The sequence below is a fragment of the Molossus molossus genome, unplaced genomic scaffold, assembly GCF_014108415.1.
Source record: "Molossus molossus isolate mMolMol1 unplaced genomic scaffold, mMolMol1.p scaffold_m16_p_23, whole genome shotgun sequence".
Lineage (NCBI taxonomy): Eukaryota > Metazoa > Chordata > Mammalia > Chiroptera > Molossidae > Molossus > Molossus molossus.
In genome coordinates this window covers 23805858-23822905 of record NW_023425359.1, presented here as the reverse complement: position 1 = coordinate 23822905, position 17048 = coordinate 23805858, and the positions used below count along the sequence as shown (strand labels likewise).

Here is a 17048-nt window from a genome sequence, read left to right as displayed (position 1 = left end):
TTTCTAATGAGAGATGGCTAGTGTAAAAATTGCAAGCAAAAGCAATCTATTGTGATTTTTTTTTTAATGTATCCTTTGGATGGGTGATTTTTGAAAGGCCAGAGATGAGGATGTCATGAATTAGCCTGCGCGTTGTTTCCGGGAGCGCACAGAGGACGGTCTGTGTGTCAGTGGGGCGCAGTCACTGACCCGTGCGTGAGTTGGTGACCCAGATTGTGGAAGCATGTTCTCAGTTTTCCTCTTATCTTTCTGTTGACCAGGGAGAGTTCTGCCGCGTGGTCCAGTCACCTCTGTCGGGTCCCCCACAGGATGCCTTAGCTGATTTTCAGCTGAGTGCCTGACCGGACTTTGTCTGGGGTGAGCTGGCGGGCTGAGAGGGTAGACCCCGACAGGCCAGGCCTTCGAGGGGCCTCTCACTGTTGTCATTGTGCCTGTCGCGTGGGGGCACCTTCCTCTGATGGGGCTCCGTGCCCGAACCACGCAGACAAAGGCATGGTTTTTGTTCTCCGGGAGAGGCTAATCCCACTACGCCCTCCGTGAAAACCTTTCATGGGAGAGCAAAAAAAAACAACAAAAACAACAAAAACAAAACAACTGTCCTCAAAGGTGAAGGGTTAGCAGTTTAACCTCTGATCGGAAAATAAAAAGCCAGTTGGGGGAAGATGTGTCGGGAGGAGCCAGGTGGAGAACAAGGGGAAGTCACGGGTCTGCGCTGCGTTCAGGCGCACGGCTGTCGGCGTCCCCGCCGACCATGCCCACTCCCAGGGGTCTCTCGACTTAATATTCTGAAACCTAGGCATTGGGCTTCTTTACCTGCAGACGGGATTGTGCAGACCACAGCCTGCGCAGGGAACATTAGAAGGGTCCGATTTTTCTTTGGCGCGTCCTCCCTAAAACAAGAAGTCCCACTACAGATTTCTGTCACCTTCTGAATGTTTATTTTCCTGCTGTAGGAGGACATGAGTCTGTGAATCACTTTTTCTTGATTGTTCTCTCCCGGTTCCCTCATTTCATGCCAGCATGTATCTACAGGCAGAGAAGGGTGTCGTGCACACCCCCCTTACACATTAAGACTCCCTTGCACTAATCTGTGGCATTTTCGTATCTGTTGTGTTGAAACATGGATATTTGGGTGGTTACTGTTTCCATCCAACTCCAGGGAGGAGTGGTTACATCCCTCGTGTAAAAAGAATCTACTGACATATGAATTAGTTCCAGTCCAGTTAGAACTGATGGGAGTTAAGTTGTTCAGCACTGGGTCACCTGCCCGCTTGGTCCTACCCATCTGGACTGTGTGCTTCCCCTCCTGTCAGACAGGTGCCAACCTGGGATAACAACGAAGGTCTGATGTGTCTGGGCTCCTGGCTTGGCTGTACTAAAGTATGTAACTTACTCCCGAGAAGAGCCGGGTGTAGCATGGCTGCCCCACTGCGTTACAGGGACATGCTCAGTCTGCCACGGTGTCATCTTTTCACTACCTTCACATGTCTCCTGTCCTTTGGTAACAACAGACACTTTTCCCTCCAGGCACCTAGTTTCACTTTTACCCTGACAGGAAATAGAAGAGAGAGAGAGGGCAGGTGAGGAAGAGAGTGTGCGCTGGCTGGACAGTGGTGACCAGGTGAGGGATGGTGACCAGGTGAGGGATGATCATCAAGTGAGGGATGGTGACCAGGTGAGGGATGGTGACCAGGTGAGGGATGATCATCAGGTGAGGGATGGTCATCAGGTGAGGGATGGTGACCAGGTGAGGGATGGTGACCAGGTGAGGGATGATCATCAGGTGAGGGATGGTGACCAGGTGAGGGATGGTGACCAGGTGAGGGATGGTGACCAGGTGAGGGATGATCATCAGGTAAGAGATGGTCATCATGTGAGGGATGGTCACCAGGTGAGGGATGATCATCAGGTGAGGGATGGTCACCAGGTGAGGGATGATCATCAGGTGAGGGATGGTGACCAGGTGAGGGATGGTGACCAGGTGAGGGATGCTGATCTCCAGGTGAGGGATGGTGACCAGGTGAGGGATGGTCATCATGTGAGGGATGGTCACCAGGTGAGGGATGGTCACCAGGTGAGGGATGGTCACCAGGTGAGGGATGCTGATCTCCAGGTGAGGGACGGTCACCAGGTGAGGGAGAAGAGAGGACGGAAAGCAGACGTTGAGAGTGAGTTGGGAAAAAGAAAAGAGCTGATGCACATGAAATGGACAAGTAGGTAGCAATCAGGGCAAACTGTCACTCAGTGTGCTAAGTTTTAACCAGTAAATAGATGGGGTCCAGAACTCTAAATGATGGTAAGTATTCCTGAAGACAGAGGTACAGAAGAATGGCATTTTAAACAAGTCACCAGGCCCAAGAAGGTTCTGGACCAGGGAGGTAGATTTACGTGAGGAGAAAGGATAGGTAACCATAACCTGTCATTTGGGCTGTGCATCATCTTCATTCATCAGGGACGCGTGGCCACATCTCTGTGTCCGTGATTTCCTCTCTTGCCCTAAATAACGAATAGTAATGATATTTAATCCTGATCTCAGGCTTCCTCTGTTAGGCACGGTTGTAAGCAGTGTCTGTATATAATCTGCACTCACCCTGACAACATCCCACAAGGTGGGTCCTGTTGTTATCACCGCTCTCCCAAGGAGAAAACTGAGGCACAGAGCGTGAGAGAGGGCACGCGGCTGGTGAGTGACATGTGTGTGTGAAGTCTGACCTCGAAGCTTCTTCACGCAGCCTCTTAACTGCTGTGCTTCTTTCCATCCTCACCGAAGGCGTGATCGTGTTCTGCCCACGCTTCAAAGGACGACTTCCACCTCGCGTGGTGTTTTCCTTTCTTAGAACTTTTTGTAGCATGCCCTCAACAGGAATTGGTTGCTCACTTTCTTAGAAGAGAACCTGGTGTGAAAAATGTGCAAGTAAATAGAAGGATAGTTTTGGTCTGTATCTCATGGATTTCAAACCCATTGTAACAGACTTTACTGATATGTATTCATTGTATTAGTCCAAGGAAGTTCTGGAAGCCATCACGGAAGACGTTAGACATAAAACAACATAACTCAGTTAGAATGAAATGTGTATCCACATTTTTTCTTTCGTAGCCTATCAAGAAAGACTTAAAAGCGTGTCTTATGATTGAGAACTAAAATGTCGTATCTAAGTCATGCCCGTGTTGCTTATTATTGCATTTTTTCCACAAACAAGTTTCTTAATTTTTACTGTGGATTTTTTAAAGGTGTGACCCAGAAGTCCTTAGACTTCTCTAGCTTGAGGGTGGACATAACATCACATTGATATTAAGACTCAAATGTTTGATAGCATCCATCTGAGTACCTTCCAGTTCTCTGTCCCATTTTGAAGTATTCATTCTTTAAACATTTCTATGGATCCCTTATAGAAATACTAAGATAGGTAAGGAGATGGCTTCTCATCATGTATGTCAAAGGATTTCTGCAGTATTAGAGCATATTTGTTTTTTATGAAACTTTGTGCTTTCCTTCCCAGGGTATCTATAGGCCACCAAAGTAAATGGGGTCAGGACAGGTTTATAAAATGTGTACCAACTTTACTGGGAGAGTTTTGACTCTCAGGTCCTATTACACTCTATCTCGGGAGGGTGGATCATTTGTAAATTTTATTTTGTCTGCTTCCTTCCCTTGTATTTAACCACAAAGCATCCATTTATGTCCAAATTCCAGTAATATATATGATCTAAATTCTTTTTCTAGGAGGTTCATTTTATATGTTATTTGAATAATTGGAGTAGCCGTGTAACTTGCTTCATTATACTGTTGTCCAGTGTACTCAACATAGCAGCCAGGTGATCCTGGTCAACTATGTCAGAACACGTCACTTTCCTACTCAAACTCACATATGATTCTCTTTAGTAGCGTGCAAGCCAAGTTCCTCTTTATGGTTTACAAGGCCCTCATGTTCTGCCTGTTCCCCCTGTATCTCTCTGACCTCATCTTGCCTTCTTGTTTTTATTTAATACTATGTTTCAGAGATATTTTTCTCCTTTGGGCAAATACAATTTTTTCAAGGCTTTATTTTTCAGTGCTGTATAGTATTTCATAAAATAATAATGATATCGTCATTTCCAGACTAATGGCTATATAGTCTATTTCCAGGATTTGGTTAGTTGCAAACAATGCTTCAGTAAATATGTGTGTGTGTGTGTGTGTGTGTGTGTGTGTGTGTGTGTGTGTATTACCTGAAATATATAATTTTTGATATTTCATGTTTTTCTTTAGAAGAAATAGTCTTTTTTAAATTTTTATTCTATAATCTTTAGAGGTTTCTTTAGTAAGGGTCTGCTTTTGTAAATCTCCCTGAGTCCTTCCAAACATATCTTTATTTTGCCCACATTTCTGTTTATACAGTTCTTAAAAGGCAAACGCACTGTTTCAAAAGTTTCAAGAATATTGTTCTACTGTCTTCTGGATTCCATCGCTGCTATTGAGAAGTCTGCTGTCAGTGTGATTTTATACATAGCTAGAGGTTAAGAGTTATCTCTTTTCCTCTATGATGCTTTTTAAAGATAGCTATGTTGTTTTTGTACTCTGTTATTTCATTATAATGCATTTAGATGTTTCTTTGTTGCAATCTTGCATGAGTTTTTTACTATTTCTAATTCTGAAGATTTATCTCCATTCTTCCATTGATTTACACACCTCAGCCTCTTAGCTCTGATCTTTCAGAACTCTAAATAGACTCTAAATATATTGTTCTAATCTCCATTTTTCTAAACCTTCTTTATATATATATAAATATTTTTCCTGTCTCTATGCCTGAGTCTGTTTAATGTGTTTTGTTTCTGATTCAGTCCACTATTTCTTTCTTCAGTTTTATATACTCTACTGTTTATTCATCTACTGAGCTTTGAATTTCATAGATTATATATATATTTCCAGAAGTTCTAGTTATTTACAAGATTTGCCTTTAAAAAAAAGAACCTCATTGTTTGTTTTGAACCCTCACTTTATTCTTTAACCCTTTTAAATGTTCTTATAATATATGCTGCTTTAGGTCATTTAAATATCTGCAGCCTTTTAGGGGGAGGGGATCTAATGCTATAGTTTTTTCCTGATGACGTATGGATTTTGTTTAGTAGTTATGAATGGCAAACTCATGTTTGTGAAGACCTGGGTTGAGTGTTTCTCCTTCTCAGGGGCAAATATGCCAGCTTCTGCTATGTGTTAGAGCAACGGTTCTCAAACTTCCCGATGCCAAGACCCTTTAATACAGGTCCTTATGTTGTATGTGGGCGGACCCGCCTGGAGACAGATAGAGGAGCAGTGTCTTGGTTCCTGAGACCATCGGAAATATGTGTTTTCCGACGGTCTTAGGCGACCCCTGTGAAGGGGTCGTGACCCACAGGTTGAGAACTGCTGTGCTAAAGGATGTCATCTCTCTGGGGTCACAGAATCCATTCCTAGGCTCTGGAGATATAAAGAGAAATAAGTTAAGGAGTTATTGCATTTACAGTAACTCTTAGTAAATTTGAGTTTGAAATGACATTTCTTCTCCATTTAAATTTATTGTAACTTGAAAGTGTTCTGAACAAAACAAGATGCATGGTTGAAGTTGGTCCCTTAATAGTTTGTTTTGTAGTTGTATTTTTCATTTTAAAATTTGCTTTTGAATGTTTTAGTAGTTACTCTTGATATAGCTCACACAGATTTTCATTTTAGTAACTGAGTCATTTTTATAGTTAGCACATTCTATTCATCCACTTTGGCTTATTCCAAAATGGTTGAGACTGCGTTTGTTATATCTAAGAGTGCCAGGAGTCTACTCTACTTTATATCAAACAAGAAAAGCTTTGACCCAGATTGCTCTTCTCCTTGCAATTATTTCTTTGTGTAAAAGGAAAATTACTTTAAATGTTATAAATAAAATGAAACTGTTTTATGAGGTTCAGTTAATCTTACATTTCCAAGGTTCCATGTCAATGCTGTATTTTATAAAAGTGTATTTTAGTTCAAACTGTTAAGTATAATGAGTACTGTGCATATAAACACAGTCGTTTTTATTTAATCATTTAATCATATACTTGTAGAAAGAATATATGAAGATAGTCTCAAATGCTGGTCTGAGAGCTAACTTGAAGCGTGGCCTCTTGTCTGTTCTCCTTTCTAAGGGAGTCATAATGAAAGCTGTTGCTCTAGGTTATGATGAACAGCTTAGCTGACCAAAAGATATTTCAGACTTTATATGAAAGACCATCTTTCTATAAGCAACCCATTAGCTCCCCACCCCCTGGGTTCCTGTAAAAACTTCTGTGTTGCCTTTTAATGATTGGTATCTGAAAAACGTCAAAACATTGATTCTCAGTTGTAAGTTTCTTGTCATAGATTAATCAAGATTGAACATCTGTGGTACTGCATTGTTCCCCCCCCTTTTTTTGTTGTTAATTTTTTTTTTTAAAAAAAAGCTCTCATGAAGGGCCCTTGGGACAGATGGCCCCTCACTGTTGATGGTTCGATTACCACGATCACCCACAGCTTCAGAGGAGTGCGAAGAAAAGAAATTGCTTTCTTTGTCAAGGTGTTTTCAATTCAATTCTCACCCATTAGCCCTGTTTGGCTAAGTTTGGAATTACTCCGTTTGGAATTACTCTATCAGGTGATTGATGAAGGTTTTCATTTTATTAGAATAGGTCTTGTTTAAAAGGAATGGAAGAAGCAAAATGATGTATCTAACCTGCTACGAATTATATTCTAAAGTTCTTTGAAGTTCCATTTTCATTGCCTTAGCTAGAATTCACTTAAATCAGAGCAAAAAGGGCTCCATTGTTTGGAGTTGTGAAGCTAATTTTAGATAATTCTGGGAAGAAACCTTGAGAAAGGCTGGAATTAGCCATGAAATTGCTTTTTGGATTTGCGTTTCAAAAGCACCCAAATAATTTTACAGTAGGAGTTGTTTGATTAGCCACGTGATTCTTCCCCAGGAAGAGAATTGCAAGGGGATCATTAGATGTTTTCTGTGCCCACTGCTTGTGTGCATTTTTAAGAGGTGAAAGAAACTGACCGATTTCCCAAATTGCCTGCCTTTTATTTTGAACATGAACATGATGTAAAGCAGTTAGTAGAAGCATGGCCTCTGCCACTTTGCAACTGGTGATAAAGTAAAACATCGTAAAATGCTCATTTCACTTCCTTAAGCCTTTCCTATCTGTAGGTCAATCTCAAGCAGGAATTATTTTAGCTCTAGAATGAGAGGGGATTGATTTGAATCTAGGAGCAATTAGTATCTTTTTCTGGGTTTCTTCACCTACAGATTCCTCAGGATTGTTGAGAGCAAGTCTGTAACATATGTAGAAAATGTCATTTATGTGGTAAACTTGGGTAAACAGATGAGACTGTTCTTCCAGGTCACCTTAGAGAGATGGAAGGAAGGATTGAGAGACACAGAGGGGAGGAGGCAAATTGATTACATCCTTTTCAATACCAGCCTCTGATCACAGACAGAAAGCCTTGTTATTCATAGATAGGAGCAGAATTTGAGCTGCCTAATTCCAAAATTCTGAATGCTCCATTTATTTATCTTGCCTTATTTCTCAATCCTACAGTCTTCATATATATGCAGTAGATTTTCTACTGAAAACCGTTTTAAAATGCATTAGCATGATTTCATGTAACATTGAGTAGTAATGGATTCAACAGAAAAAAAAACCACTTCCCTTTTTATTGGCTTTAGATCAGCAAATAATATCTATAACCACATTTCTGTTTAAATTCTCATTTCATCACACATGACTGACAGAAACCTCAGACCTTGACTGAATCTACCAATGATTTCTTGCTCCTCTGTGGCTGGGTGATGATGGGGAAATGCCACTTTGTTGCCATTAAATGCTGGGTTGGAAATTTACCTAATTGAATACTCAACTGTGCCTGAAACAGTTATTTCATATCTTCTTAAGCCTCCAACAACCCTTCTTTTATCAGAGAGCTTTGCTCTCCTACTTCACAGAAAACAGCTAGCAATTTTATTTTATTTTATTTTATTATTTTATTTTTTTTTATCCTCATCGAAGGACATTTTTCCATTTTTTGTACAGATAGAGTGGGAGGGAGAGAGAGGAATTGAGAGAGAGAGAGAAAAACATCGATGTGAAAGGGACACATCGAGTGGCTGCCACCCGCACGACCAACCAGGGCCGGGGACAAACTGCAACCGAAGTACGTGCCCTTAGCGGGAACCGAACCCGGGTCTCTCCGGACCGCAGGCCGACGCTCTAACCGCTGAGCCAAACTGGCCAGGGCAAAACAGCTAGCAATTTTACACAAAACTTTTATCTTTGGCCCTGGCCAGTTTGGCTCAGCGGTTAGAGTGTTGGCCCGTGGACCAGAGAGTCTCGGGTTCGGCCCCCACTAGGGGCGCCAACAGAAAAAAACAAAAACCTTTTATCTTTGCACCCCAAACTTGAAAATCTTGGATTGAGAGTTTCTCTCCTCTTTTCTTTTTCCTATTAACAATGGAAAACATTCTCCAGCTTCTATCCAAGGCTCATCTCGTTATCCTGATCATGACCCAACCCTTTCCACCGCCTCGGGGATAGTGTATCCCTTCTTCTTTGGCTCTCTGCTGGTCCATCGATTTTCATGATCATTTGAACATGTTCGAGTCTGCACCCATCTAAAAGAAAGAAAGAAAAAAGAACAACAACCAAATCTAGCTGCATCTCTCTGTGTGTCTCTCTGTCCTTCCACCTTTACCCTCACGTTCTTTGTGCGTGGGCTTTCTTAAGTAGGTTGCCTCCATGCCCTGGCCCCTTTTCTTCATCCTCACTCTTTACTCTTCTTTAAATCTGCCCTCCTCTTCCTGTCCTCTCAGTGAGACCCACTCTGTGGCTTGATGCTGCACCTACAGGAGCTCGCGCCATGCTTCATGTTTTGCCACATTTGTTTGAGAAATTTTTAGACATACTCTCTTCCCTTGTATGTAAACAACGCACCCTCTGGCTGTATTTTCGTACCTTCCTAGTTGGATTTTTTTTTTTTTTTTTCCCCCTCATTTGGTTGATGTCGCTGTTGCTTCCGTGGGGTTTCCCTTGCGATCTCAGATACATTTTAGACTCTTGTCTGGCCCCTGCCCTCCAGCTTGGTCACTGGGCATTCTCCTGCTCTGCATTCCGGATACAGTGCTTTTTGTTTTTTTCTAGTTGCTCAGACATATTCTGCTTTCTTTTGACCTCCAAGACTTCATGCATATTGTTTCTCCAGCCTGGAATGTTCTTCCCAGCCCACTTGACTGCCCAAATCATCCTTAGTCTAACTTAAGTGTTAGTTTACATGTACTTTCCTTCCTGAGTGGCTAAGTGACTCTCTAGATTAGATTAGATTTCCTTATGGTACCCTGTAGTATCCTGTTTCGTTGTTTTTTGTTGTTGTTGTTGTTGTTGTTTGATTTGTTTTTGTTTTTTTCATTCTAACACATTAAATTTCATCACATTGTATGCTTGGATTCCCTTTATTTTCTATACGTTGAGGGACCCTATTTTGTTTAGTTCACCATTATATCCCCATAGGTGAAAGAATACAAATTCTACATTTTATTTAATGGGTCTTGCTCATTTGCTTTCAAGAGACATCATCCTTGGGAACATTTTTGAAGTTACTAAGCCAATGACTTTTCAAGTCAAATCCAAGTCTTGCTACCTTGTTTAAAACAAGGCTTTTCACCAAGTTATTGATTTTTATTTCTTCCTATTCCAAGGTCATTAAAAGTTTTAAAAGATAAAAGTATTTAATTTTGATTTTTCTCTACGGTACATGTTTAAAGAAAAAAACATTTAAAAATTATTTAGTAGCTCTGACAATTTTAAGAGTATTTTAATGACTGTTTCTGTAAAAGTATTTTTGTTGCTGTTTTTCTTTCTTTCTTTCTCCTTTTTTTTTTTTTTTTAAAGCCTCTGTTTAATGCCATGTATCAATTATTTACAGATCCGGTGGTTTTGTGGAAATTCCCAGAGGACTTTGGAGACCAGGTTGGAATTACATACTTTTTAAAAATCATTTACAATTGGAGTGTTATGATTATTACTGCGGTTACTGCTGCTATTACTACACATGAATTGCTCTCTGTATTTTGTCTTCATCAACTTAGAGAACAGAGGCCATGTGCACAGAATATACGTGGAAAATCTTGTCCGGTTACCCCATAGATGGGTGATGAAGAAGTCCTCATAATGAAACTAACAGGAACTGGAGATTCAGTTTTATCCTAGTTTTACACTCTTTAAAATCTATTTATGGGATCTGTATTTGGAAACATTTAAAAGTTTCCCATCAAAAAACCCACCAATGTCATACTTGGTGTACTACCCTCCTAGTATTTCTGTCTACTTAGAAGGAACTAGTGACTGCTGTAAACAAGTGGTTGTAACAGCAATGTCTGAATTATTTACATTTGTAAATTGAATTGACAGTTTTTTTTGTTTGTTTCTTTTTTTTGCCCTTCTGGTGTGGCTCGGTTGATTGGGTGACGTCCTGTGCACCAAAGAGTTGCCAGTTCTATTCCTGGTCAGGGTGTGGGCTGGGTATTTGGGTTCAATCCCCTGCAGGGGGCAGCCAGTAGGAGGCAGCCAATCAATGTTTTGCTCTTGCATTGATGTTTCTCTCTCTCTCTCTCCCTTCTTCTCTCTTTCTAAATCAGTGGGAAAGAAAGAAAGAAAAAAGGCATTTTCTTATTTTTAAATGATTCTAATCTATAGCTTTATTTTCTTAAAAGAAAATGAGACTTCAGAATGAGTTTACTCCATTTGTACTTTAAATTATAGTCTTCTTCTATCCATTCAGTGTTTTGTCTGACCATGCTGATGAATTATTTTGACATGATGTACATAACCAGAACAGTCTTTAAAAATGTATATTATAGATTTATTATTTTAAAGTGAATTATATAACATATGGTTAAAATAACAAATTTTAATTTTGACAGAAATTAGCACTTTTTCTGGAAAATGAAGAGCAAATTCCTTTTAGTTGTTTTCAGAAAATGGAATAAAACAATCCTCGTCACTGTTAAAATGATAAAATTATAATAGTACTCATTTAACCATATGCAAAATTCACAGATATAATTTTCATAATTTATAAAAATAAAGGCTGATACAAGTCTCTGTTTAAAGCAGTTCATTCAGAAACCATTAGACAAACCCAGGATTTTGAGATCAGAATACAAGACCAGGAGATGATACTGAAAATGCAGTTACGTGGGCATGTTGACTGTCAGTTGGGTCCAGTGCCATTCATGACTGTTCTTTCACATAAGAAGGGGTGAGGCCCTGGCTGGTCTGGCTCAGCAGTTAGAGCATTGGCCTGCGGACCAGAGAGTCCCGGGTTCAGTTCCTGCTAAGGGCACGTACCTCGGTTGCAGTTTGTCCTCGGCCCCAGTGGGTCGTGTGGGTGGCAACCAGTCCATGTGTCTCTCTCACACCAATGTTTCTCTCTCTCTCTTCTTCTCTCCCTCCCGCTCTATCTGAAGATAAATGTAAAAAAAAAAAAAAAAAGTCCTCAGGTGAAGATTAAAGAAAAAAAAAAAGAATGGGGTGTACACTCTTAATCTATTTCTAGCCCTTTACAGAAAGAATAGAATTATAAATATCTCAAGGAAATCAAAGATGTCCCTACAGTGAGGACGTGGTTTGGGCATAGGAAGCTTTATCAGGTTTGTCCCCAAGTCCTGGACCATTAGGCTAGAGTCTTACTGACTCATTTTACCCTTTTGAAATACTGTTCTTCTCTGTCTTCCCCTCTCCATCCACTGGCCCAAGAACAAACCTCCTGTCCACGTCTTTGTGCGTGTGCATGTGTGTGTGCGGGTGCGTGTGTGCATGTGTGCACACGTGTGCGCGTGTGTGTGGTCTCCATCTCTTAAACTGCCCCGAGAACTCCTGGGGGATGCGAAGACTCCTGACTTGGTTCACACAGGGTGACAGTGTGCTCATGGAGCCCGGGGCAGGGAACTTCTCGGGGACACCCACGCTGCTGTTCTGCTCTGACGGATGCAGTGCTGATGGGGATTTTCTAGTTGGGGCTGAATCGTTGCTTTGTTTTCCATGCTCGTGAGGTCAGTGGGACATTAATAAGCCCTCACATGCTTAGTAAAACACTAAAGCAGTTAGCCCTGTCATGGGGCGGGACCTTCCTCACCCAGGATTCTCGTTCACGGCAGTTCTCATCGACCGTTTGAAGGTCAGAGCTGAGAGAAGCTTCAGCTACCGCTGTGTCTAATGACGTGACTTTGTGACTGAAGAAACCAAACTTTATATGGGACTCTAGCCACGGCCTTGAAGGACGGTTCTGCTCGGTGCTTCTTGGTGACACAACACCCTCTGTGCGTTTCTCGTTCTTCTCACCTGTTACCCCTTTTCGGTGCCAACCGTCGCTCCTCCCTGAGTAGCCGCGGTCTTGCTGGGCCCGAGCCGGCCTCGTGGTTCATCCTTAGCGACCTGCTCCTTGAGCGCTTGCCGTGCACTGGGCTCTGAACCAGGTGCTTTCGGCGTGTCATTCAGTTCGTCTCCCAGTTCTCCCAGCACTGGTGGTGTCCTCGGACTCGGTGTGTGTAAGAAAGTTGCCTGGAATCACACTGCTTGCAAGAGGCAGCACTCAGATTTGAAGGCGAGTATGTCGACCTCCAAGGCCCGAGCGGGTAACAACTAAGCTACATTGTTGCTATGCTTGCAACACGCATGGAAATCCTACTCCCTTCTTTGAGCCCCTTTTTAAAAAAAGTATTTTAATTTGATTTTATACAGAGGAAAGGAGAGAGAGAGAGAGACAGACAGACAGACATCAGAGCAAGAGAGAAACATCGATCGTTCCCTCTCTCATGAACCCTGAACTGGGTCAGAACTTGCGACCTGAGCATGTGCCCTGACTGGGAACTGCACCTGCAACCTTTTGGTGCACAGGATGATGCTCAAGCAACTGAGCCACACCTGCTTCATCCCTTTTAAAAAAATGTATCATCATAATTTTTCTCAGTATCTTTATCATTTGAAAGCCATGTGTTACTTAATCCAAAGAAATCCTATGTATCACCTCTACTTTGATCTCTGTGTAGTGTGTTCTCCACAGCATCGCTAGGATGCTCTAGCAGACAATAGAATGATCTGTTTAAAAGACCAGCCAGTACTCCTGCCCTGCCCAGTTTGGCTCGGCGGTTAGAGCATCGGCCCCTGGACCAGAGAGTCCCGGGTTCGGTTCCTGCTAAGGACACGTACCTCAGTTGCAGTTTGTCCCCAGCCCCAGTTGGGGTCATGTGGATGGCAACCACTCAATGTGTCTCTTTCATGTCAATGTTTCTCTCTCTTCTCTCTTCCTCCCTCTCTCCCTCCTGCTCTTTCTGAAGATAAATGCAAAAGGGTGAGGATAAAAAGAGACCAGTCCTCCTGCTACGACCACTGCTATCGTTGGTCTCTTCCAACGTGCGGGGCAGTTCTGTAAACCCCCATATTAGCCCATGGAACTCACAGGACCCCTGTGAGCGACGGGACGACTAATTCCCACTTTCCAGAACCACAGCGTATGTATTTTACACGGCCAGAGTCACACTAGTAGGTGTCAGAACACTATTCCGAACCCAAGACTGTGACCGCAGAGCTGTGGTCCAAAGACTTACTCAAACTTAAGACTCCCCCTTGGCACCTTCCACATAAAGCCCAACCTTCTCCGTGGGATCAAGTCCTTTGCGGACACCTTTAACCTCTGTTCCTCCCTCTCCCTTTCCCTTCTCTGTGAAAACATGCGCGTGTTTCATAGTGAACCCCCGTGTCTGTTACACGCCATCCATTCACATTCTGTCCCTGACCACGCGAGTCTCTGTTTGAAGTGCTAATCTGTTCACAACCCCCTTGGCCTGTCCTCTGTCTTGGCTTAGAGTCATTTCCTCCAAGGAGCCTTTTTTTTTTTTTTTTTTATGTCCCAGGTCTGGACTGAATGGACCTCCTGGGAGCTCCCTTCGCATTTTATGTTTCTCACATTACGGCTCTGATTAGATCCATCATCCCTTTACTTTCTATTTACCCCACTAGACTGTCTTGGGGACTCGTAATAAGGGATGCTTTTGTAAAAAAGATAAAATTATGACTAATACAGATGTGTGTAAGATTTTATTTTTGTTGAAGGTGATTTTTAACCTATTCATCAATGAGCATACCAGTAAAATATTACAACCTGATCAAAGGAGCGTTCAAAGTACCACAATGTTTTTTTTTAAAAATACGTATTTGATTTTTTTAGAGAGAGAGGGAGGGAGAGAGAGAGACACTGATGTGAGAGAGACACATTGACCAACTGCCTCCTGCACGCCCCCTACTGGGGATTGAGCCCCAAACCTGGGCATGTGGCCTGACCAGTAATCAGTCCGGGCCCCCTCAGTCCCTGGATGACGCTCAGTCCCCTGAGCCACACCCGCCCGGGACAGTGCCGCAGGGTAAAAGGTGAACCAGGAATGCTGTAACAAGTGCACCGATGGGAATACAAGCAGCTTCCTTGCCTGGTGGGGTGGGGAGGGAACCAGGTGGCCCTCCGTCAGGCATGTCTGTGACAGGTATCGTTTGCAGTGCTACTGTTTATCTGCAACTCACAGGTCATAACACAGGACACGAAGAGTCCTTGGAAGAGTACATCAGCCCATAGCTCGTTCTCACTGAAGACAGTCCATCATCTTTGGTCCGTTTCAATCTCTCATAATTTTTCCTTATAGCCTTCCTCCTGCTCCTGCAACCAAAATACTATCGAAGGAAGATTATTCTAGACCAAACACCGATCAGAAAAGTCCCACTGGCTTTGAGCTGATGGCTTACATCGGTGCGGCCAGTGTGCTCATGTAACCCCCATGTCCGGAGCACGCCACCTGCGTAGAGCGCTCACGGCATCCACACCGTGAACTTCCTTCTAGAAGTTTCCCTGCGGAATTTCAGATTGGACTTTTCAGAAGTCTCTGTTTGTTATCCTAAGTCTAGGAAACCAGGCCCAAGAGAGTATCTGTCCTAGACGTCACGTGTACTGCCTCTAACCTTGGTAAATCCTTCTCTTCTCAAGGTTTACAAAACCTGTCCAAGTTCCTAGTCGGTGAGAATGGGACCTTCTCCCACAGCTGTGAGGGTGCCGCCTGCCCGCCAGGCCTCGGCCCCTCTCCCGGGGGCTCCCAGCTCCAGAGAGCAGCTCACGTCCGCCCTTCAGAGGGCCGGGGCCCGGCTCGCTGAACAAGAATCTCTCCCAGAGAGGACACCCTCAGTAAGCCCGGGCTGCGCACTCTGTCTTTCCAGTTACGTCTGGGAACGATGAAAGACTTAAAAAAAAAAAAAAATTGGACTGAAGCAAATATATATTTTTTTCTTTTCATGATTTTAAAGGGTCAGAATGAAGGAAATCTTTCACAATTTGAAATTGAGGTGGATCGATAGCTGGACAATTAAACATTTTTTCTTCTTGCGTACGTCATAGAGAAGATCTAAAATATTGGGAAATAATTTATTAAATCTTACTACTTTCAAAATAGCTATTTAAACGGTGGTGTATATGTGCTTTTACAAAATGTTCTTTTGCTTGTTTGGACTTCATTCTGTCGTTTTTAACTACAAGTCGATTACATCGTACACAAGAAAAAAAATACGTAATTTAACTGTATCCTGTATCAACTATTGTTTTTCTAAATGAAATGAATTACATGTCTTGAACCCATGTTTGAGGTGTGGGGGTTAACTTTTATCTCCCTGCCCCTACTAGTATAGACATGATGTAAACACACCTATTTCTAAGCAAATGGATTTTTTCATTTTTAATGAAATAAATTTTTGTAAAGAGAGATGCTGGTGTCAGAGGATTATAGTTATATCATGACTGTATACTTTGTTTCCTATTCAAGATTGTATCAGTGATCTCTCTTAATAACCCTAAAATATCCACTCTTTCTTTTCAATCTGTTTCAGATAGTGTTATATATTTTGTACATTCTTGTGTCTACAAATGAAGAATCAGAATAAAACATTATAAATGCAAGCATGTGGGAAAGTGCTGAAAATTAAATCTACGATGATCATTATAGTTATATTTCTCTCTTTATCCATCTTTATATAGACAAGATTTCTTTCTTTTGCAGATGTAGTATTAGGAAACTCAAGATAAAGTGTGATTACATTTTTATTTTACCTGCCTGCTGTCTTATATTTACTACTTTTAAAATTTTATTGCAAACAGGGAAACTAATTTGGAAAAACAGTGATATTTGAGAAATTTTGCTTTGTGTTAGAAATGTTCTTGGAAAACAGAACTGTGTAGTCTAACAAACTCCTACTGAAAAGAACATTTTCACACACATTTCAGCCAATAAAATTGGAAAACCCCTGAAAAACTGATCTTAATTTTCTCCTGAAGGGGTGGACAGGTTTTACTTTAATAAGCTCTTAGAGGTGAGGTTCTTATTTTTAATGCAGTGAAATGATAATAATGATGCAAATGCTTCCCATCAATCCTGAAGGTCTGATGTTACTCAGTAGCCTATAGATATTAAATAATAGATGATTCAGATTTAAAGAGATAAATGCAGTTACGCAAAGACTTACTGTTTATCGCGCAGTAAACATTTGATATGTACATTTGAAATTTAGTCTTAAAAAGAGTTCCAAATCTTTGCTAGAAAAACATTGAAAAATAATGTTTTTCAAGGTGACGTAACACAGGCTGATGAAGCAGAAGCAATTTTTCCTAACTCAGGAGAAAAAAGTTAAATGTAATTTGGGGCATGAGGAGTCTTTCTGAAATAGAAGTTCAAGTTATTTAACTATAAAACGCAGGACGGAAACAAGAACAGCATTTTCAGGTGCCACTTGATGAAAAAATTAAAATCTTTAAAAATTGGCATAAAGTCAATATTTATTCACACCAAGTATGTTACTTGGAAATAATTTTGCCTATTATAACCGTATTCTGCGTTTAAAATGTCCTTTAGGGAAATTTCTTCCTAGGAATAGGTTTTCCTAAGGTTTGTGGGCTACCAGAATCAGTCACGACCCATAAACTGCCTCGTCTCTTACCT

The 17048-nt window shown here is 41.6% G+C and overlaps 1 protein-coding gene across 7 annotated transcripts in view; it reads left to right on the top strand.

Moving 5' to 3' along the window:
* Positions 1–17048, top strand: part of DENND1B (DENN domain containing 1B) — a 135098-nt gene that overhangs the window by 20027 nt on the left and 98023 nt on the right. For all 7 annotated transcript variants that reach the window (XM_036277337.1, XM_036277339.1, XM_036277334.1 and 4 more), the window contains exon 3: positions 9947–9990. In XM_036277337.1, the coding sequence (XP_036133230.1) occupies positions 9947–9990 (44 nt within the window). The remainder of the gene's footprint in view (positions 1–9946; positions 9991–17048) is intronic.